This window comes from Atractosteus spatula, chromosome 5, assembly GCF_055471065.1.
Source record: "Atractosteus spatula isolate fAtrSpa1 chromosome 5, fAtrSpa1.hap1, whole genome shotgun sequence".
Classification (NCBI taxonomy): Eukaryota; Metazoa; Chordata; class Actinopteri; order Semionotiformes; family Lepisosteidae; genus Atractosteus; species Atractosteus spatula.
In genome coordinates, this window is record NC_142710.1 from 16507459 (window position 1) to 16532290 (window position 24832).

Genomic DNA, 24832 nt, shown 5'->3' on the forward strand with positions numbered 1-24832 from the left:
TTCTAGTTTGAGTTTGGTCTTCATCATGCAAGTTAGTGGAAAGTAAGTGATTTCAGAGGACCCACGAGTAGTTGATGCTTATCATTCTGAAGATGGTTACAAAGCAATTTCTAAACATCTCATGGTGGGAATGTCATGGTTGGGGCTGCTTTGTTACCTGCCTTACTGGCATTGATGGAACCATCAATCTGGTGTTGTATCAGCAATTTCTGGAGGAGAGTGTCAGGCCACCCATTTGTCAGCTGAAGCTGAGCAAAAAGTGGGTCATACAGGTAGACAGGTTTGTGATTACAAACTTACAAGCGCATTTGCAACAGAATGGCTGAAGAAGAAGACATTTCAGCTTGTGGATTGGCCAAGTCAGTCTCTACCTAAACACCATTGAAGTGTTATGGCAGGACTGGAAGTGAGCCATTTATGCAAAAAAATGCTCAAACTTCACCAACATTAAGAATGCTATAGGGGAAAAGGGCTGAAAATTCTTTCAATCCTTTCCAATGCAAGAGACAAAAACACAGTTACAGGAAACATCTAGTTAGTCGTTGTTTCACAACGAGTTGCCAACAGTTATTAAATCTAAACATTCGCAGGCTTATTTATACAAGTATCTTTACTGTAGAATCGTTTTGTTAATTAAAATTAATTAAAAGTTATTTCTTCGTCTAATCAGTTAATCTCCTTCTTTTATTAAGACTTTAAAGATCTTTTTGCATTTTAGGTATGAAATATACAAGAATGTGGACCAGCCTAGCGGGGGTCACAAACGTTTTCTCAGTGTTCGCTCCTAAATTCTAATCTGTCTGCCCAAAATGGCTTTAAAGCTTCTTTCTTGCAGTCCTGATGTTGGGATTGCCAGTAATCCTTGTGTGTCTTGAAGTAAGCGGTTTGACAGTATGCCTCAGATTTTTAATTATTAAAGTGTGATCAGTACAAAAAATAGCCGATGACAACCTTTTTTTAAAAAAAAAAAAACTGCCCTCAAACAGTTTAGCATCTGGCCCTAAAAGCATTTCTTGCATTGCTTAGGGCTATTTTAATGTTTAATCTTTCATTTTTCTTTCACTGTTCCACTACCATACAGTGCATGACTGCATATGATTTTATAGAAAACACAATTTAGTCTTCCTAAGATTCATTCCTATTTGATGTCCATATGGCTAACAATACCATTAAATCAGAATTCATCTACTGTACGTATTCTTGGCCTCCCAGTCACCCACCTCTCTTCTTATTTACAGCTTCCATTATTGTATTTATTGAAAGGATACATTGATTGTTGGAAAAAGTACTATATACAGTTCAATTTAATCTTAATTTCCATCTGCTGTACTTTTACATAGTTTTCTTCTTTATAAACATTAGCCTTAAACCTTTTTGTTTCTTAAACTTCATCTTAAAGCTGGATTTACCAATTAAAAAATTGTTAAAAAAGAGGCAGCTCAGTTGTTTTTTTTTATACAACAAATAAGGAAAATATTTAAAACATGCACTGGGCATAATAGATGCATACATCATATGGTGTGGCATCAGAACATTGTCCCTTAAGTTTATGACTGTAAATTAAAATGCCTATATTACTGTTAATGACATATGGACTAATTGGATGAAATCGTGCTACGCTCTGTATGCTAATTTACTTAATTTCATTAGCCCATAAAGAATTTTCAAGGGAAAGCAAATATACCAAGTAGAGTAAATCATTGTACTATCAAATTACTTCCTTCCGTCTTGTTTTTGCAAAAAGACTTCATCCTGCAACACAGCCCCCGAGTTTTCTATTTCTTTTGCTTGGGTGTACTGAAACTGTTCAGAATGTTGTCATTTTCTTTAACCATTATAGAAACTGTGGAGTTTCATATGGTCATTTTTTATTTGACTGCAGTCTTTCTATTAATGTCACAGTGCAATTAGAATTTAAATATTTTGTCAAAGATTTTAAAAAGTGTAAAACGGCTATTTTGTCACAGCACAGTGTAACTTTATCACTGTGATACTGGGCAGTCTCAGTTATTCAGGCAGACACAATCTGGCAAAACACACACTAAGATAATTCTAATAATTCCAACACTATGTATGCTCCTAACCCGAATCGGATACTAGCACTCAACATTAGAGATATGCTGAAATAATTTAGTATTTTGCAATATTGAGAATGAAAGAGGAGTTAATAAGCTTGGCAGCACCAGTACACAGTACAGTGCTGAGGAAGGGTGTGTGAGCCCCAATATATTTATGGGAATTGCAGTTTCTTACCATGATACCCTTGTGTATTTGAAACCAGTCTTTTCTTAAATAACCAACAGGGTTCATATTTACGAATTCATTTTTTTGAGATGCAGTGGTGAATGAAGTAGAAAAAAATCCATAATTAAGAATTGGTGTATGAAATAATAATAAATAAAATAATAATAAAAAAGCAAAACCTTAGTTTGCTTAACACAGCTAAAGGGGGGTGATTGAGTGCATAGATAATTGGGTAACAATTAAACGAGGACTGAATTTGGGGAGCCCTGTCCCATTATCTTTGAGTTTGGTCTTCAAATTACAGAACCATGTCATGTCACGAGCAAGAGATTTCAGAGGAAAGTCGATGCTGATCAGTCTGATGGAGCCCCAGACAAAACTATTTCTGAATGTCTGGGGCTCCATCCATACACTGTCAGACACTCTGCGAAATATTCAAGACCACAGTGTCTCTACCCAGGACTAGTCATCCTGACAGAATCTCCCAAGCGCAGCTTGAAAGATTATCCGGAAAGTCAAAAAGACGTGAGCAACTTTCATGTTGAGGAATGTCAGCATTCATTCCTGAAACAAACCAAACTCAAATATCACCATAAAAATGACTTCTAAAAGTTGAATTTCTGTAAGAAATAACGGGCCCAAAATTCCTGAAAGCTGATGCAAGAATCTGATAAACGGTTACAGGGAACGTCCAGTTGAAGTCATTGCTGCTCAAGAAGGTGGTGGTGGTACCAGTTCCTGAATCTAAACTTTCACGGACTTATTCATGCGAGGATATTTACGTTGGGATCATTTTGTTAATTAAAATGTATTAATAATATGTCTTACATCTTTGTGTTCTATGTCACATTTGGTAACTCATCTTTTATTGTCATCTAAATTTGTTTTTGGTCTAAAATATATGAAAATACGGACCAACCTAGGGGGTTCACAGACATTTTCTAGGCACTGTACATGAACACACCGACACGGACGGAGCATGCATTTCATGGATGAATCTGACCAAGTTTTCTTAATGTGAAGTATATACTGTATTTGGCGGTAATGAAAAAATTATTAATGAAGAATAATGAGAAATAAAGTCTTAGAACACAAATACATCAATTTTAATTTGAGAAAATACAAAATGAAACCATGTACAATTTATGTACAAACTTTTTGTACAAGACAATATATTTATCACTGGATATCATATATGACAGAGTCAGGTAGATCATCGCAGCACCATCAGTTTCTCCCATTATCCCTTTGCTTAAACCAAACAAAATAAATGATACGGTTGTTAAAGTTCCTTTTCCTGTAATGAACATGAGTCACGGAATTCTTTGTATTGTGTAAAATCATGAACTGTTTTACCAAGAGGGCCGAGTGTAATGTGGTTTGCATTGGATTTTGTTTTAGCCTAAAATTGCCACAGAGGTGCAATATCAGTTTACTTAAGACTTTTACTGTATTTACCCCCCCAAAGGTTTTATGTGTTCAAAATCTACCAGCCTATCCATCCATATATCAAAGGACAGTGTTGTCGCGTCCCGTCATTCACAGGGGGAAATTTGATACAGACTCCTGCAATGATGTTAATACAGCAAGAAGCCTCACACTGTGCAAAACGGAAGCAGTGCACAGAACCAAGGCCTGTAGAGTAGATTGTGAAAGATGTTTATTTTTTGTTGATAAAATTAGTGGAAGGACATAAGTTCAGAGTGTAGCTCTTCAAACAATGACTTGTGAATATTTTACAGAAAAAAATGTCCAGGTGAATGTTGATGATAATAAAATAAAAACATATAATAAAATTGAGAACTTGATTGTAACATTATTTATGAATAGAATGTTACACGCGTTTGTGGTAATTTGCCATGAAGCATCTAATCCGTGTTATTTAATTTTTACTGTCTAAAAATTGTTAAAGCTTTTAAAAGCCTCATATCCAAAGGTTCAAGTCCCTCAGCAGAAATGAGAACCAGCCATTTTTCCTCATACAATGTCCAATCTGGAAACCGAAAATAAACTTGTGTTAAACACTGTCGAACGGTAAAATGTTTTTCAGCAGGACCACTAAATCTCTCATGAAGCCACTTTTTGCTGTAGTGGGTCTTCTTTGATCTTCCCTTGGCCTCAAACACTGCCTGGCACAGAATTGGCATAGAGGCAGTTCAGGCTTGGATGTTCTCTATGCCAGTATTATGATGCCATAATGCCTTTGCTCTGTTGAGGGTGCATGTTCTGGAATTCTAGATGAAGCACTCTTCATGGCAACTGTCACCATCCTGAGGTAAGTCGGGGGCAACTTGTGTGAATGTTGGGAGAAAATGGCTTATTCCATTTCTCCGGAGGGGTTGTACTGTGTGAAGACTCAACACTTTCAGGAAACATTGCTGTCGGTAAACCCATTTCCCCAGCCAATGTCCCGTGCCAAATATGTTTACATAGGAAAATATTGTAAAAAGAAAATAAAAGCCTCCCTTACCACTTGTGTGAAACGGATGTGTCTGGCTGGTCACATGTCGCCAACATGAAGTCTGTGCATGTGAACACTGATGACTTTCAGCCACACTGGGAGACTTGCATCAGAAAATCAAATGAGCCAGATCATATTCGTTTTAAACGGAGCAAACCCTTTGTTAGGGTGTCACTGAAAATTGTGTACGTGACAAACTATAAAAGAAATAAAAACGTAATTGTTTTCTTTATTTTTTTCAGACTTTCCAGTTGGAATGTTGCTGTTTTTGTTATATTATTGCCTTTTTAAAATTGCTTAAATTAGAGAGATTCTGAATCTCAGGATCCTTTTTAAAATTAATAAAAACAAGTGAAACTGTTCTAAACATCACTATATCTGAATATTATGTCATTTTGAAATGAATTATAGACCAAATGGAATGTAAACAGTGAAGTACTTAGCTGTACAAAACTAGTTGCCCTTTTAATGTCAGTCTCTGTATTGGGCTATTTTGTCATAACATGAGCCTCGAAATGAAAATATTTCTCTTTGATGCTTTCTACCGAATTTCATTACAGGAAAAGGATTACAAGTAAAAATGAAGCCAACTAAAAGTATATTACTCGTAAATGAAAAGCTTTGCTTTCAATGATTGTTTTTTTTCAGACATAAAATGGGAAACAATTTTTAAATTGTTGACTCTTTTCAGGCTAGCAAGTATATTATCAACAATCCAATTATACATACATTATATTCACATTTTTATATAACTCTACTTGCTACAAAATGTAACAACAATGTAATCACAATTCAAAAATTCACTCCAGAACAAAGCCTATGTGGTTACAGTATTGAAATAGTCATACCGCATCCAGGAGACAGACATTAAAGCTGAGATAGTTTTGCTTAAAAATTGTGATCCAGAATGGACAGATTTTACACAGCATATTTGACTGCTATGTATTTTCCTTTATCCAATGATGGAAAGATTGCAATAAATTTCTTAATGATTTTTTAACTGCTTCTGACCCTGGGGTACTCTAATGGTTTCTCTGTGGCAGGATCTGCTTCTTCTTTGTGGAGCAATATATATGTATATGCAAATGGTAATGTTTAAGTGTGTTCTTCCTTTAATGAGACCTAATTTAGGTCAAATATCCATAATGAAATAATTGAATTCTACTCTTGTAACAAAAAAAGTAGTTGCAGACATCTTAAATCATTTTTGTTTCATCTGCATGCACACGTCATGATTTTGTCTGGGTTACACCATTTTAAACTTTGTGTCATATTACTGTATACGTAATCAAATATGTAATCTCATTCATATATATATATATTTGAATTTTTACTTGCCAATAAAGAATATTTTTGCAGAATATCAAAGCAGCCCATGTTAGCTTAAGCAGCACTCAAAACCAAATCGTACTGTGTAGTTCTTTGAATTGCAACTACTTAACAGATTGTAGGATGTATCTACCGAGATATCTATATTTCCATTTTGCAGTAGATTGTTAAATATTTAGATAGCTTAGGGGGGGGGGGAAACGATCTTACTTGAGGTCAAATCTGTCTGTCAGTGGTGAAACTGCATCCATCTGATTATTGGAATTGGTACAGAGAAGCTTTAAAAACTCAACAAATGAGAACCGGATCCAGTGGCAATTGCTGCATTCTGAATGCCTTTATGTGTGGTTTTAGTATAACTTGTTTTGGTAGCCTGTAAGTTTAAGAGATCTTATGAAAACATTTAAAAAAAATACAAAATTGAAATCTATGGTGATATGGTTATAAAATAAGGACAGACATGTAAAAACTTTCCAAAAGATTCCTAACGTTTGTATTCGGATGAACATCTGAACACTTCAACGGTATACCGCATTCTTGACATCAGGACTCTGCTACCGAGAGGGTGACCTGCATTGTATTAACCTGGGGAAGCATATGTGGCAAAACACCAGATTCTAGCAAAATAATCTGCACATTGCATTCCCTGGTACTTATCATGACAATTGGTGCTAGTTCTCCAAATATGGTTGTACTGCTTCTGGAATAGCTAGCAGGCAGGTACATTTGCCCATGTAGGTTATGGCATCATAATTGGTCATGAAGAACATCCAAGTGCTAACTGCCTCCATGCCAACACTGTACCAAGCAGTGGTTATGGCCAAGGAAAGACCCATAGATGCCCACTGAAAGCAATACGTGGCACATTTATTTGCATCCCTTGGAAACAGCAGTCTCTTAAAGATTTCTGGCATTCTTTAGTATGGCGTTTTTTTTAATTCTTATCTCTTTTGACATTTAATTGCATCATATGCTCCATGTTTACTTAATGGCTGCTTCTCATTTTTTTACAGTTCTCTTTTTAAGATTTAAATTTTAGTTTGAACAGTTCAACCATATTGGGTTTTTAGCTAGATAATTGTTTCCCACAGCCAGTGTTTATTAAATCCTATATTGCCAGTCTCGAACTAGATAGACCTGTTGTCTGTCTGGATTGTCCTGCATGCCTGGGTGAGAGCTAAAGCTATAAACAGGAAAACTCTTTATTTCCATGGAGATCGAACGGCAGATGAACTTGAGGCTCTCTTGTCAAAGTAGTGAAATGCATTGATGTCCTGCACACTGGAGGGGTCAGGGTTGTACGAAAATGTTTTCCAAACCCACACACAACTGAGATGGAAATATACAGGGTGTGGTACTACACTTTAATAGCCAATACAAAGGACATTTGTGCATGGACCAGATGTGGAGTCCTACCTTGACAAGAAGCCACATGTTGACTGTTTGAATGAGAATTCAAATCTATACTGTATATAGTGCAGTTCACGCCCAGGCATTGAGAGGACAGATCTGGTATTGATCGCTTCTTTCTAGCTGTGATTCAATCAATAGATTGACATTTCTAATCAAAAATTGTTACCAATTTATGTTTATTTTTGCACATCGGGGAATGCACGTATACAGATTATTATACCAGGGGTTGGCAGTATATGCCAATCAGATTATATGCAGTCCTCTAGTTTACTACCTTACCAATAAAGCACAACTATATAATCCTTACTCTGGGTCTCCCCTACCCTCTAGTGAGGAGATGCTGACTCTTTCACCAGGACGTCACTGTTTCAGGGCACATCTGCTTGTTTGTATTTAGTTAAAAAAAATGATTTTATTTAGTGCAAATAGTCAAAAGAAGTAGAAATGGGATTTGCAATATTAAACAAAAAAGCATTTAATTAACATGTAAATTGTGGCATTCTTTGGAAACTTTCATTGTTATTCTCGCTTTAGTGACCCTCATTCTCCAACAAATAGGGAAACATGGAGTCTGGCCACATGAAAGGTGTACTATTGCAAAATATTAGTGGAAGTAAATTTTATTTTTCTGTCTACTAATGACAAAAATAATTTTAAAAGTGCTAGGGGCTGTACAATGCTTATTTGATTGTCTTTATATATATTTATATTTTATATATATATATTTATAAATAAAACATTGTCCAAAAGCATGGAAGTAACATTAAAGGTTTACAGATAAGAGGGTCCCCTCTAGTTTCTGGTCAACTGTTAACTCCTCAATCCTTGGTCAGATGTACAACAAATAAGGTAGGAACAATGCTGCATCTCATCACTACCATCTTTCCAAGAGAATGTCCCAGCTTTCCACCTCAGCATTCATCTTCAACTTCTCTGATTGGTGGAATCAGGCTGCTTGTAGATTTATATTGATTAACTTGATTGACCATGTGCGTGCTCATGGGCTTGATTTGAATGTTCCTCGGATAGGCATTTTCAGGTTCATCTGTAAACCATTTCTTTTCTGTGAAACAGTAAAGTGATACAACAAAAAGACAAGGAGGGAAAACATCTGCGTCAGTCTTGAATACTTCCATACTGCCCTATATTTGAAATGCAAGCTTTCTAGTTTTGTGCCTTCCAAAAAGGTTCTAGGATCAACAGATATGTCGTGTACTTTATGTGCAGACTTCATAATTTGTTGTCTGCTTTCAGTTTGTGTTGTTACCAAGGAATAGGTTAATAACGTACTTAAAATTTTAAAAGAGAAATATTCAAAGTATACCTATTTTCTTAAAGTGATTTGTTTAAAAGAGTACAATTTAGCATGGAAAAAAGTAAGAACTAACATGACACTTAAATGTAAGGTCCAAACACTTTGTGTACTTAATGTTATAGACCACAGAGAATCCTAGAATAGATACTGTTGAGTAAAAATAGTGCTTAGGGCCATTTCCTTGTGGAAGATTTTATATATATATATGTTTTTTTTGCCCCAAAAGCAAGGAATTTACAAGCCTTTGGGATTAATAGCTTATTCAGTTAGAAATATCAGCTATGGCTTATTGTCCATCTCAAAATTATCATTTTATTTTTTTGTCTTAAGCATACGAGGCAGACTGGTGCGCACCCTCGATGTGCCAGACAGGCTGTGTGAGCAGAGTCTGTTGTCGCAGTGGGGTAGCTGTACCTAGCTGGACCTAGGTGTCTGCCACGTGCTCCTGCTTCCAGGCCGTGGTATTGGAACCTGCATGTTCCCTCTTCCACACGCCTCAGCCTTGGTCTGGACATGACTGCCTGGAACTAAGTTTTCAATGTGAAATATATATATATACTGTATACTGTAGAATTTTTTCTTTTGCAGAAAAAACATTTTGTACTATTTTGTGTATGATCAGGGTCTTGGATTTTATAAAAAAAAACTATTTTCAAAGTAGAAATCTGTTTCTTTGGAATGCATTTGAGAAATCTGTTAACTAGCTAAATTAAGACCTGTATGTATTTTACAACAGTACACTAAACTCTCAAAATTCCACTTTAACACAAACGCGTGCAATCACACAACACACTTCACACACTGCAATCGTCTTTAGTTAAAAAAAAAAGCATGAAAGGAAATGAAAAGCTGAGAATGTACGGACGGCTAAAAATGTTAAATTTAAGGATCACTAATGATTTTTTTTTTGTAAAAAAAGGGGGGAGTAGAGAAATCAGCCATGAGTTCTAGAGGAAGAATTATACCCAGCAGTCAACCGCATGCAGTGCCAGGGTGGATTGAGACAGGACGTAACCGACTGGGCAACAGCAGCAGCCACTTTGCTTTCGTTTAGAAAGCAAAAAAAAAAAAATAAACTAAGGCATGATTTGTTTTTAAATCCGTCTCCCTTCTCATAACTTTACAATTCTCCACAAGGACAAAGTTATGACTGAAACCCATGGCAGTTGCTATATCATGCAGAATCATTAACTTTCATACCTTGGCCCATTCTATTCATCCTTGTTGCACTTTAGAAAAAGAAGTAATCCTAGTAAGTTTTACAGTATTCGAAAACAGGTTACATAGCTGAAACACATTCACTGGCATGACCATTTCCCTTGCTGCATTCCTTATCTGAATGTGTCTGCTTGTGGTTGTGGTTACAATGCAGCTGTTTCTACAATTATTCCTGAGGCTTGTGAAACAGTGGTTGAAATCTCTAGGTGGTGCCTCCATGCAGAATTGAGACGTCAAGTACTTTTAATATGAATAACTTTTTCAAAACCTGTATTGCGGTTTTAAAACAATTTGGGAAATAGATTTATATGCCAAACCTGACTTGAACACATATAAGTAGCACTGATTTCTATCATAAATTGAATGCTAAATACTGCTTTTTCTTGTAAAAATTAATATTTCTGAAAAAAAGATTAGATCTTTCAGAGTTTAATGTAGGCCCAAGTACAATTATATTCACTGAAAGCAAATGTTTTGAATGTCGTCACCTTATATGCAACAAATAGTTATTTAAAATGTGATTATTTTGATCAGATTTCAAGTGGAAACAAAAAGGTTCATGACTGAGCCATCACTAGGTTCAGAGTGCTAAGATTCAGTTCAGATAACAGCATTGCAATCAATCCAATGGAGAGATGTTCCAGTGATGCTAGTCACAGGCTGGCTGGTATTTTTGAGCACTGCGGCTCCTGCCACTATCCCTTAACTGGAATGAGCAGTACTGACTTAAATAACTGAACGCCTCTATCTTCAGCCCCCCTTCATCTACAGGAACAGAATGAACTTGATATTTCATTAAATAAAACCGAATTAAGAACTGTTCAGTAAAACAGATCGAAGGAACTGAAAGCAGTTCACTTCTAAGGAATGTCAGGTTGGTCTAAGTCACATGCCTTGAATTTTTAGACATTCGAAGTGTAATTTTTATATTGGTAGTTTGGAAGTTTTAACTGTCGAATTCCAGAAAAATGAGCTGATCCCCACGCATGTTAAATATAATTAAAAAGTTCATAAGTCATTCTTTTCATTGTTTGTTAAGCACAGGTATTTATGGCCTCTTAATCTCTATTACAAAATCTGATGTCCTCAAAAACTACCAATTAGGGATTTTTCAGTGTGTACATGTATTTATATTATACATTTACTGGCAATCACAGTTATGGAGACACAAGCAAATTTTACTGTAGTGCGACAAAAGATGAACTTACTATAATATAAACTCACAAAGAAAATGGAGTGATCACATCAAATGAAGATGCAAAGCAAATTATCATTAGTTTCTCATTACAAAATATCTCTGTCAGCTGGGGTTATTTTTGCCATTCTGTCACATAAAATCACTTAACTTTACTCAGCCTGACCACTCAGTTCTAACTAACATCAAGAGTATATTCATGCTGACTGCAGCCTTCATTTCTCACTCTGCTTTACCCCATGACTCCAGTAGGGTGCAAGACAGACAAGTAATTGTTTCATTACATATATATATATACCTTTTTCTGTTGTACTTTCTATTGTACCATTAAAGCAGATGGCCTTTAAGTTTTTTTTAACCATGGGCCCTGCACCACATGCTGATTGTTTCAGTGACAGCTTTGCTTTTGGCATGCTGTGTCCTGTGGAAGTTGAGAAGTTTAATCATTATTTTTTTTTCATGTGATCTAAAAGGCTTCTCTCAGTTGTTCTTGACCAAACATTACAAGCTCCTGCTGACCAGTGTTTGGGCTTTGGTTTTTGAATTGCAACCATATGGTTTTTGAAAGGGCATTGTAGAGCCGAAAGAAGTCACAGCGCAGATAGTTTGGAAATAAGTTATTTCTGAAAAGCCCTCTGGAGAGTTGAGCATGGAGTCCCTCCTTCCATCAGCTCTAGATCTCAGACACTTCCAGGTGCTTTTTATACTCTAGCTGTAGATTGAACAGCCTTCCTCATCAGAACGAATATCTTTCACTATTCCAGTTGGAGCAGCCCTGTCCACCCCCCGCTCCCGTCTGAACTGTGCCGCGGAACGTGACTGCAGTGGCAGAGTCATCCACTGTCCAAAATGGCGCTGTGCATGCTCGGAGCCCGTGAGTGTCCGGGAGAGCTGCTCTCGTCACAAAAACAAACAGTCCTTGTTCAAATAAAGTCCTGTTACTGTGCAAGGTCCACAACAGGTGTACTCCTTGCTTTCACAATGGTACATTGAAATTATTACTTTTGAGAGCTAACACACACAAATGTTGCCTTTCGTTTTCTTTGCTAGATACCGTTTGTATCTGTTGATTGTGGTCTCCACACCATTATACCAAAAATAACCTCCTTTCTTGCTGTATCTTTGACAGAAGGTATCTCCGGTCAAGGTAATTATAACTCTAAGGTCACTAAACATTAAACTTGGAAAGGAAATTAACATGTCCTCTGAACTTTTTCAGAGCAAAATCACATGGTCAGTTCCAGGTTTCACAGTATTATCTGAACTAATTTGATGATTTTCTGAAAGCTGACTTCAACCTTCTGAATGAGAGTGGCATTACAGTGATTGAACTAAAGCATCAGTAAAACATATTTGCAATTGCATCTTAGCTCAAAATAGTATCTTCACTAAAGTTTAGTTATGTGAAATTCAGTCTTTTGAGATTTACAGGTGTCCCCATAATTGTGACTACCAGTATATATGTATATAAGCACAATAATACAACAAAGCTTATCCATATTGTACAATAGCTATTAAAGAAGAAATTAGTAATGTTTCTGTAGAGAGTTTATTTGAAAATGGGTTTTTGGTCATGTCAGGAAAAATGCGGTGCAGGTCTTAGCAACCATGTCAAATCCATGCTAACACTAGGCTGTAATCATAATTCTAATTATGCTACAAATTTCCATAAAAGTATATTCATATATATATAATTTATATATACATATATGCAATAAGAAATATAAACAGATCAAGCAAACACACCTTTCATGCTCAGCATTTTGCAAGTCGTAAGAATAAAACAATGTGTTTAGTGTGATATGAGTATACTTTTATTGTAGTCCTTTTGCACTGTGGTTTAAAACCCATAGCATTGCACATTGTTTCCAGGTAAATGCAACTTTTATATCAAATAAAATTGCAGTTAACCTTGTAAATACTGAAATTATCTGCAGCAGTATATAGGAAATAAAATAGAAATAAAAGAATGGAATAAGGTTTGCTTTTACAAACATGTACACATACAGTACCAATAAGGCTCCTTAAAGGAAACCATTCATACTGTGACAGATCACCCAAAAAAGTACGTCAGAATTTTATTCTTGAGAGAGAGAGCAGTAAACATCAGTTTACTAACTTTTGGATTTTTCTTAGCTGTGGCAAAATTTCGGACAATATAAAATATATTTACAAACAGTTAAAGAAATCTTAAAAAGTCAAATAATTTCAGTATGTTCAAAGGTAATACATTCATATAAAATGCGATTTATGGGTGCATGCTTGTAAAAGATGATGATTAAATGTGTTTGTAGCCTGAGGACTACATTTTACGCCATTGTTGTCTGTCACACAGCATGTTGTCTATATTATTATTATTCAAATTAAGATAAATATGCTATTCCACTTTTGCTAGGCCTTAGAATTTAAATGCAAGGAGATCAATTTCGTACCGTATAAGGGATGACAATGTGTTCATTAAAAACTGAAGTCAAATACCACACAAAGTTTTGTAAAAAAATCATGCTTGGAAAAGAAATATTTTCCATTTCCTTGCATATAATCAGCATCTCATCCCAAACAGAGGGATGTGGGAGCTTAGCCTGTTCTTGGATAAGGGGGTTTAGGAGATCCTGCAGAGTACTGGTGCTTCACCTTGCAGTATGCATGAAAAATACACTCGACATGATTCAGGCAAGAAGATGTCGATATGTAGCTCATTCACTCTAGTGCTGTCTACTCAATATGAGAAGACGGCGTCCTGATTCTGTGTCAAACAGCAGTACAGACTCTGTACCATAGTCCTACATGAAACAGTCACTATGTGGGTTCAAGATCCTGCCTTTTCTTCCCTCTGTTCACTGGTAGCTTACCTGACACGAACCTAAACTCACCTCATGTTCCTGGAATAGCTGAACTGTTTAAGGTGTTTCTGGTCCTCAAATTATACTCAATATATTACTATCCTAAAATATGCTCCACCCAGCCTCATGAACCTGTATGACAACCATCTGTGCAGGAGTTTTAGCTCTTGTCACACTGAAGCCTCCTTATGAATTGTACAGTATTCAATTGAACACCAACATTCCCAAAGAGACTGGAACTCTTCACCACTTTTACACTCATTTCCTGTTTCCTGACATTGCCATCTGTTTTCAGGTAGAGGATTACATTTCTGGACACATTTAGTGATTCAACAAGCTGTCTCAGAGCCATTACTTTTCATCAGAACTCCAGAACGGTCACAAAAGCAAGGAGGCCATTCGGCCCATCAAAGGCTTGGGGTCTATCTCTGTTACCCACAGCCAGTACTGCGTGTACAAAGAACAAACTCCCAAGTATTCATTCTCCTTGAAAACCCACCCTCAGAACTGGACTGCTTGGAGCAGCCAGTGAAACCCAAGTGAACACGGGCAGAACATGCAAGCTCCACACAGAAGGCACCCCAAGCTGGAATCGAACCCAGGGACCTGGTACCTTGAAACAGTAGTATTAACTTATATACCACTGTTATGCCCAATTCAAGCACAGATCAGTTCTAATCCGCTTTCAATCTGCATTCAAGCACATACCAAATAACACATCCCAAGCTACCAAGCCACATGCACAGCATGGGGACATGTCTGTATGAAGAAGTGGAGTTCCAGCCTGGCCTCTTAGCAAAAGCTGAGTAGCATAATGCCACTAGTGTTCCTGTTGCAGTTACTGTATATAAGTAATCTCAAGGATTTATGGCAAATTGTTGCTTAAAAGAAGAAAAATCTTCTTTCTGATTTTCTAAGAAAAATCGGGTATATGTAGATTATTGGGAGTACCAAAATTAGGTTTTCTAAAACACAAAAGTGAAATGAAAGTTACTGTAATTCAACATGAATCTGGAAATCTGTCAATAATAACATCTTAATGATTTTTCAACAATAATAGTAAAAAAATAATTAAAGGCATATCTTTCATTTTAGTACTAAATGTTATGCATCACGTTCACACTTTTCTTTGAAAGTAATTGATCAAAAGTGCCTGGCTTTTACAAGTCATTATTGTCATGTAAAAGATACACAAGTATCTTGTGGTCAGGCTCATGGTGATTAACAGAAATATAACAGACACGCTTTAGACAAGTTATGTAAAATAACAATTTTAAGACTTATTTACTTGTCTTGGATATGGTCTCTAGAACACTGGCACTACCTGTTAAATGTATTTAGCTTTTATTTTTAGATAAAAAAATAAGTCTGTTTTGATATAACTAAATTTATCTGGTATTATTCTCATAAAATTGAAAACAAAGGCATTCTTACAAGCACTAAAACATTACTGACATATAACTGGTTCAGACAAATATGTAGTCGGTATGTGCGCTTAAGTACGAACAATTTATACTGACATGATTTTTCATAAACTGTGGTTATTGTGACTGCAAAATGAAACACTATAAGCTAAGTAAATCCAGTATATAACTGCAAATGCTTCTTTAACAAACAACATAACTATGCCGTATAACATCTGGTTTAACCAGATGTGAAAAAACCTTCACACCCAATAACTTGATTGCTCCGAACAGATGAGCAGGTAAAAATTTCGCATTACGGATTATACACAAGGAAAGCTCTTTGTGAGTACAGAGTGCTGAATCCTTACTCTTTTTTTTTCCATGCAGTTGCTATCATTTGACCTATCAATACGGTTGCTGTTGTGCTGAAAGGATGATGATGTTGATGACGATGATGATGGCAGTGGAGAGGCTCCATGTGATGTTCCGATCAGAACGATGATAACATGCAAACAGCCATGAAAAAACCCACAAACGAAGTACCAGAACACACACAGCATGAATTTCTTGTAACAAAGCAATCCAGAGGACAACAGGAGTCACAAAAAGTGTCACACACACAGAGGGACACATGTCAAAGTCTTTACTCGTGCACATACTTCTGCCTCTCCCGCGAGTCCCTGGCCTTGCTGCGGTTCTGCCTGTTGGTGGCAGGGATCGAGTGAACGGAGGAGCTCTTCTTGCTGGAAGAGTGCGAGGAATGGGAGGAGTGGGACAAGCTGGTCCGGGACTGGCCCGCGTTGTGGTCGAACTGCATCAGACAGAAGATGAGATCCGTGGGGACCAGCTCGAACTCGTATGGGGGGTTTGTGATAACATATCTGCAAGGAGACCAGAAAACAGGACACGTTAGGATTTACTCAGTTCCCTGGTAAGGTGGCAAAGGGTCTTTTCTATAACACTGCTGTTACTCTCTACATCCTGATCATGGCAGTTTAGAGCTTTGTGAGCCTCCATTTTATCAGCTGCATTATTCCCCTATTCGTACTTCACAAATAGGGGAGTAGAGGTTATAAAGCTATTAGTTGACACTGAATGTCAGTGAAAAATGGAGTAAGCTCTTTTCTCTTTGCTTAAGACATTTAATATTTATGATATGGGAAAAATAGAAAAAGCTATGATGTACAAAGTGGGGAACCTTGTTCTTTTAACAAAACTGTCCATTAGAAAGTGTTTTATATAATTTGTGAGGTTTTCTTGCTTACAGTGGCAAATAAAAACAAGTACCCCTTCTGTTTTTAAGATTATGGCACTTAAAATATGAGCTGGATAAGGAAAGCAAAAAGAAAGCAGATTTGAAATTTTAGAATTTTAGTAAAATTCTCAGATTTTAACAAGAAAAGACACATCTTATTCAGTGCAAGACATCAGTGAGACCTAGTTCTTTACTAATGAACAGCAAGAAATATAAAATGATCATAGATTATAAAACTGGGAAGATTTTTTAAACAGTGTGGAGAATCAAAATATTGAGTATCCGTGCAATTAACCAGTGAACAGCAGTCCTACTACTTCTAATAATGAGTATGATACACAATGTTACAATATTTCAATTCCTGAATTACTCTCCACAGATACATCATAAACTGCACGGCAGTTCATTTGCATCTTTTGTGTGGTGAAATTAATGTACAGGACATCTATTGTAGATACATCTTTACTGAACCTGGACATACAGATTTACTTTAACGATTTTTGTTGTAAATGTTTTTCAGAGCTCCCAGTAGTGGCAAGAAAAAAAATACAATTTACCCAATGTAACATTTTGTCAAAAGTGTTTTAAGTTTAGTTTTGGTTAAGCACATTATTTAGTACTACAGCAACTTTCACTTAACATTTTCAAAGTGCATCTTTTGTAAATGTTCTCAGTCTTAAATATGTAGTTTTCACTTGTGTCCTCTCATTCATTCTGAATAAGTCAGCAAGGTGGAGTTTATTAATGCCCTTGAGGATTCTGAATACTTGAAGTCCCCTCAAGGTCTTCGGTCTCAAAAGAATAAAGAGGTTCAGTTCCTTCAGCCTGTCAGTGTAGGTAATTTCCTAATTATACCTCTTATCTTGCTTCACTGTTCAGTCTGAAGATGTCTGCTAGGTTGACTCTGTCAATACCTTGGAGGATTCTGAATACACACTGTATTTCAGGTCCCTTTCTCTGTTCAAGACTAAAAAAAGTTCAGTTCCTTCAGCCTGCCACTGTATGACATTCCATTAAACCCCACACTGTACTCTATAAGGTGGTTTGTGCCATCTGTAATGTAATAATCTTTTATGAGAAACATTATCAAATGTCTTCTGCAATTCTAAATATACCATGTCACGTACTCTACTGTATATGCTGTTGTACTGTTGATAAGCCAGACCAACTTTTCTATGTGCACCCTGACTACTCTGTAGTATATGATTTCTTTTAATTTAGTTGTAATAATTGTTTTGTTAACCTCACATGTAGTAGAAGTCCGAGTTATTCGTGTATATTTACTTGGTTGAGTTTTGTCACTCTTCTTATACTGTAGATGGGCACATTAGCAATTCTCCACTCCCTGGGTTCTACCCCTGTCTCGAGCGAGTGCTGGAAGAGTTGTGTCCCTGGTTTGTGAATAACATCTTGTTTGAATATAATTGGTAAGTTACTGTACCATCAGGCCCTGGGGTATTTTAATCTTGAGTGCTCCTAGTACCTGAACCACTTCTGCCTCACCCTGTTTAATACAGAATTTTGTCCTTGCGTAGCCAGAGGCATGTCGTCGACTTAATGAGCATCAGTAAGAAATACTCCTTTAGAACATCAATCATGTCTAGGTTTGTCTAGGAGGATATAGTTTACTTTATCATTACGTTTTATTGCTGTTTTAGGTCTGAAATAAGTGCTTATTGTTTTAGCATCCATTTCAATATTCCTTTTAAGATCTCTTTGCCTAACATCCTTTTTACTTGTGCTTGCAGTCCATTGTGCCTCTTTTCTTTAACTGGATCCTGTTATTTTATCTAGTCCTGTCTTTCCTGATTGAGCTGTTGAACCATTTAAAATACCATGTATTAGCTTTTGAATTGCTCACTCTTGGGATGTATATGCCCTGTGCTTCAAGCAGAATCAAACTGTTACCATCCATTCTCATATGCTGACCACACAGTAGCCATGGATTTAGAAATTCACTGAATTGCAAACTGCAAAGAGAGGATCCCATGGTCCTTATGCTAAGGCTACAATTCCATCATGAAATCAAATTATTTATGAGGTCTGCAATGTCTTTGTAAATAAAAGCATTCGATTTAAGAGGAAAAACTAATTTTCATAATATCTGCTGTAGAAGTATGGCAAAACTACTATTCATTAGTCAAGCGTGAGGAGCGTGTCTGAAGGTAGTGAGAATGGAAGAGAGAGAAATACCCAAAGGGATCATTTCATGGAAGTGGAGTATTGATGTTTTGTACAGCATGTAATGTTCCTATAGACTGCTTGAAACAGCTGTTGTGAGAAACCAAAACTGCAAAACATGCTGAGCGGGTTACCAAAAAGTCCAAAAAATCAAGTGTCATAGGTGCTGCTTTCTGTGCTGCAAACACCCCACTACAAGGCCTGGGCAACCCTGCTATGAAAATTCGAAAAGGTTCTTGAAAACCATTAAGACTGCAAACTTTGAGCCACACTGTAGTTCTGAGGCATGAAATTCCTTCCTGCAGATATCATATTCTGTCTCCATTCTACAGTACCTCACAAGTCTCAAATCGCTATTCTGAACACTGTGCACATCGCATGTGCTGAACACCTTCTCAGCTTAGTGAGCGAGATGGGGAGAAAAGCATCTGCAAACATCAATAAACTTGTCTTTGCCATAGAACATGCATTCACTGCTTGCAAAATGCGGTTTTGTCAATCGTTACAGGGAAAGGGAGAAGTGCCTGCATTCCTCCTTCACCAGTAATCCCAGTGGAGCTGCCGTCCTCTTTCATTCCAGCCACCTGGCGGATTTCGTGGAATGTCTTGGGGAGGAATGTGATCGAAGCCGTAGTTCATCTTTTGAAGTCGTGATCATTTTAAATAAGCCCATCAGCTTATCAAATGCCAGGAATCAGATCAGGTGAGGTGGCAAAGGACTTGCCTGATCTTTCCAACTCAAAGCCTTTTGTGAAAACAGCAATAAAACTGTAACCTACATGAGTGGTTCTGAATATCTTCGTCAACCTGCTACCAGTTTTTTTTTTTAAAGCCTGCTGTGTGTGTTTGATTCCAGTCAGGAAGAACATCTTGAACTTTCAGCGATAAGTGTATTTGACTCTATTGGCATGCTTGATGGCAATATGTTGGCAAAAGTCAAGTTTTTGAAGTGCCTTGACATTGTGGAATTTTGATTCGGCTCTAAAGATTGCTTTCCAAATAAATTCCCATTAACAGGGCACAGTGCAAGAGATCGCTTTCACCTCACAGATGTTTTGTGAGATGGCAGATGCTCAATCAACAGTGACAGCCTGTTGATGTACAGTACAACCTGCCGTTCCAGAATCACAGAATATTGTAACTAAGTAAATGCATATTTTACACGGTAACAACAGGTGACGTGAAACCTTTTGCTCTGTTGTTATTAAAACTGAATTTACATTCCTGAGACTTGTCTGGGAATTCTTTATTGTCTGTGTCTTGGCTATAAGTTTTACTAAAAATACCCATTACAAAATCAAAAGAAGGTAAAAAAGGTCATGAGTGAGAGGAGATGGCCCTTTGGCCTTCGTTGCTATTAGCAATTGAAAGCATAGGTATTAGCTTTAACAACATGGCTGCGTAACTTGTGCCATACCCCCAATACACTCTGTATAATGAATGTTCTCTGTTTTAAATGCTTTCCACGTTTCAGTTTTTTTTCACTTTTTTCACCCTGAGCTCATGTTTCACTGTTTGTTCTGAAGAAGATTAGTAGGCTACCTTTTGTCAAAGTCTCTGCATATTTTACAAACTTGAATCAAGTCCCCTTATAGTTCTTTTAGCTTGTCAGGGTAGGACATTCCCTGTCTTTGAATCTGTCTGGTTGTTTTTTTCTCGCCTGATTCCAGGGCAGCCATGATTTTATAAATAATAACGTGATGGAAAGTCTGACATTATCATAATCGCCACTGTCAAGGAATTCTCCTATTAAATAAGCACTAAAGCTTCTGACCTTCAGAGGAAAACAAGACCTCCTTTTGTTTCGTGTAAGGTTGTCCCAGCAAAGTGTTTTTCTAGTGTTGTCCAACTTGCTGCGTGAACCACACATAGCATCTTTTTTCACAGCCTTATCTTTGAACAAAACCTTCATTCTCACATGCATTGCAAGGAGGTACACCAGAATAACAAAATAAAGATAAAATATAGATGCAGCAAGAATGCTTGTGATTGTCTGCCAACATGTTTTCCTTATAACTTCTGGTTATAAAACTGGAGTCCAAAATAGTTGCAGCCTATTTGTTTTACAGTCAAAATGAAAACACAAATATGTTTAAAGTCTGACGTGGGGCTTGGACTTTCTGCTATTTAAACAACTCGGAGCCTTTTTAATACAGCTTTTTCAGCACCAAAGCCTTTGAAATTATTACTGTGTTTCTGGTGTTGAAACTGTATAGTAGCTAAAATTTAAACTCTCATAAAAATGTCTCATATGTTGCGTTAATTTGCGGGTGGTTTGACTTACCGTTTTGTACACTGACTCGGTGTACTGAGATGTGCATCTCTTAATCGATAAATTCCAAAGCACAACATATTATATGTTTTCAATGCTTTACAAAACAGGTCACCATAGCAGCCACCATCCTGTGAAACACAAAGCACATGTATTATAATGATATAAATACTGAATATTTGTAAACTTTCACTAAGAGCAATACTTATTATGACACAATTCATTGCAGACAACATTTTTGCCACGTTATTAATATGCTTTTCAAAACTCTTTTTTTAAGTTTAGATTAGACAATTATCTTTGGGAAATTTGGGTCTTTTGGTTTATTTTGAGAGCATTAATCTAGCTGGGCATACCTTAAAAAATAGATGTTTTATATTAAAACATTAGAATATAAGATACTACAAAGTATACTAGGGGTGACCTACCCTGATCCTGGAGATACGTTTAGGTTTTTGGGTTACCCTAAAATTACATATTTCTAAACCCCTGGAACAGTGTCGATCAGGAGATTTATTTAAATGAAAATACCAATTTAGTTTTAAAGTGTGCTGAAGCTGAAGCACACTTTCCTTTGCAGTTAAATTACATTTCTCTTTAGGCCTTAAAGATCATTAATCTAGAGCTCTGTTAAACATATTGCATGTTCTTAAAAAAAGCAAATACTATTTTTAACAGTGTAATCATTAAAAAAAAGCCAAACAACACTTTTTGTTTTTTAAAGAAACACTTATTTCTTACAAGTGAATGATCTACTGGTATCTATTTTTCTTATTGTAACAGAAAGAACCTTAAAAAAAAAACAACAGCTGCTGTGATCTCGCATGAGGCGTCGACTCTTTTTAAATGTTCACTTACCCCCAAGTCGGCAAAGGGACCGTCGTACAGTGCTAGCTGCGCAACCCGACACCTGTCCCTGTTTGCAAGCGTCTGTGGAGTGCTATAGCCACCTCGCAGAGCATTCTCTTCCGCCAGAAGGGCCTCCAGCTCAGGAGTAGCTCCCCCTGTTACTAACGTCCGTATCAACGTGAGGATATTATCATTGAAGTATGTCTGCAGAGATAAAAGAAAAATCTTTAAAGAAGCGCCATTAAAGTCACAACTGAAGACATTCAAATTGCAAGTTATCTAGAGTTCGGTTATTTAAACTCCGGAGCTGTCTCTTCAAATAGGTGTACGTGCAGAGTGAAAAGACAGCAGACTCCAATTATTTCGTTTGCTTCTATCCCATTAGGCATCACAAGTACCCCTTTAAACCACCGATTCAGTGCGTAATTATTATTTTGTCCTTACGACCAGATAAAGATTTTAAGAAAGATTAATGGGAGTCCTGTAATAGGTGTTCCAACATATTTCTCACACATCAGACAGGTTGAGAGACATCTTTTTTGTAAAAAACAGGCTCAATTTAAGCTGCCTTTTTCGCAGTTATTTTGCGAATAACTTTTACAACAAGGCATAAGCCATATCTACAAAGGTAATAAAAAAATCTTTGTATTCCAACTTAAAAGCACAACGTGTTTCAAAAGCTTTAAAGGAATTTAGTGTCCAGTAGCTACCCCTGTATGTCTTCGGTTTGGACAGATTTCCTTTTTCATTTGGTTAGCTTTTAAAATTCCAAGAAAAAACTTCTATGTTATCTTATACATAATTTGTAAGAAGGGGTCGAGAAGAGACATTGTCCTTTGACTCTGTCTAGCCAATTTGGTAAAACATCACCCATCTCCCCTTTGAGGAACTGAACCCTGCATGTCAGGCAGGGATACTCACCACTAATGAGGGGCTTAGGTATTGTAGGAAGCCAAATAAAAACACTGAATTAAATTTTCAATGCCAAATATCTGACACAAATGTATTAACGAGTGATTTCAGAAAGTTTAAAATACTAAAAATGCCAACCTACACAAAGCACTTGAGACATATTCAGTGAGCTGGAATTTCCCTTGTCTAACTACAGCATTTCATATTAGTAGACAGAGGTGCTCTGTTATGTGTTCAGTGGAATCATTAATACACTGGTGCCACCTAGCCCCTTTCCCTGTAATCAATTTCAAAGTCTCTGACTTTACGAAGGGGCCAGGACGTCAGTGAAAGACTAAGCTGAAAATACATCAGTGACAACTTTGTCACTCTCTGGCGAAGTGGCTAGCAATAAAGGGCCTGCAGAAAAGAGCAGGCAATCTTTGCAATTCTTTGCATTGAAAGTTTAATCAATCTTGCATAACACTCCCAACTGCTTTTCTTCTTTATTTTTTGTTTTATTTTTAAAAAACAGTTTCATTATGGTGTTTCGGCTTGCTTGTATCGGAGTTTCAAAATGGGACAACATAACTTTAAAACTACTTCTTTTAAAGGTACACAATCTTTATTGTGTCACTTATTGCTCCTACTGAGTTCTGACAGCTCTCTGGGAGGCTGACAGTGCTGTCGAGTAGGATGATGGATGAGCGCTGTCTATTAGCAAGCATTACCTTTGTCCACCATGAAATACTCTTGAAGGGTGCTTTGTTCTAACCTCACTCAAACTGAAAGGTAGCCAAATTAAGTCATCATATCCATGAGGGATATCAATGGTCTAATTTTTTTTTATCTTCTTCCCCTTCCAATTTTTTAATAACTAGGAAAATAAAATAAGCAAAAAATGCATTTGCACCTTCAGGCCCAGCTGATTTTTCAAGTGTGTCATTAAATGGAACTTCATTCAGTACTTACCTTGTTAAAACATCTAATGTGCCTCTTGAAAATCCATTTGATGACACATTTTATGAGAAGAGTCTAGGCAACAACTTTCCTTTGATGACACTACAGCATACAGCACTGTCGGATCAATGTGACATTTTCATTTGCTAACTTTTGCCTTACTAGTGGATCTTTAATTTAAAATCCAATGGGAATCTAACCATTAAGTATATCTGGGTAAATTGTTTTAATGTGTAATAGTCAGTGATAACAGATATTAGACACTTTTCTGGATTGTGGCTAGAGCTATGTTGATCAATGTTTAATATGTTAAAAATTACAACACATCTTTTTTAAAAGATATGTTTAATATGACATTTCTTAATTTTTAATAGTCTATCGCATTTAGGAATAGGTATATTGACGTTTTCCACAGGAAATCATATATAGAATAATAAAATATATAGAACTGGTTGTGTTATTTTATGTATCAAGTTATGAATTATAGCATGCTGCAATGTAGTAAATATAATTTACAGTATATGTCCAAAAACAATAACATGAAAAGTTACCTTTATTGTGGTAAAGCAGAGTTTCAGTTATTATAACCAGGCCTAGCAGTGTCTGCTTGGCTGTAGACACAGCGTGCACCAGAAAGAGAATAAAGTGCTCGGTAGCATACAAGCACTTTATGAGACACGGAGGTGATTAAGAACTCCCCTACAAGACTCCTACTCCTCCCAGAACAACTGCTCAGAGGTGCCCTGTTTTATAGACAATGCAGAGGTGGGGGTAATTAAAGGGGAGGTAAGGGATACCCTCTGGAGGGAGCTGGTTATGAGAGATTCAGCCACCTGGGAAAAAACCTTTTTTCCCCCCAGAGAAACACCTCTCTGTTAGTAAATTATATAACCATGTCCTGCACACTCTGGCCAAACAGTACAATTGCTAGGATGTATGTATTTTTTACCACTTGTAAATAAAGGATGACTTAACCTCTCAGGAGCCAGAGAAGGACTCA

The 24832-nt window shown here is 36.7% G+C and overlaps 1 protein-coding gene and 1 long non-coding RNA gene across 11 annotated transcripts in view; one reads left to right on the top strand and one right to left on the bottom strand.

Annotated features, from left to right (window-relative positions):
• Window positions 1–3331: 3331 nt before the first annotated feature.
• kcnma1a (potassium large conductance calcium-activated channel, subfamily M, alpha member 1a) overlaps window positions 3332–24832 on the bottom strand; it is a 210045-nt gene continuing 188544 nt past the window's right edge. For 5 of the 10 annotated variants that reach the window (XM_088916330.1, XM_088916328.1, XM_088916324.1 and 2 more), the window contains 5 exons: window positions 21991–22185; window positions 21145–21263; window positions 16084–16305; window positions 9963–9991; window positions 3332–8510 (listed from right to left, as the gene is read on the bottom strand). In XM_088916330.1, coding sequence (XP_088772456.1) covers window positions 8359–8510; window positions 9963–9991; window positions 16084–16305; window positions 21145–21263; window positions 21991–22185 — 717 coding nt within the window. In that variant the 3' untranslated portion in view covers window positions 3332–8358. The remainder of the gene's footprint in view (window positions 8511–9962; window positions 9992–16083; window positions 16306–21144; window positions 21264–21990; window positions 22186–24832) is intronic. The other 5 variants (XM_088916331.1, XM_088916326.1, XM_088916327.1 and 2 more) reach the window with 2 other exon arrangements.
• LOC148834619 (uncharacterized) lies at window positions 16274–20037 on the top strand. The gene is made up of 3 exons (XR_016091061.1): window positions 16274–16355; window positions 17998–18106; window positions 19369–20037. It is a non-coding gene; the product is annotated as an uncharacterized LOC148834619 (long non-coding RNA).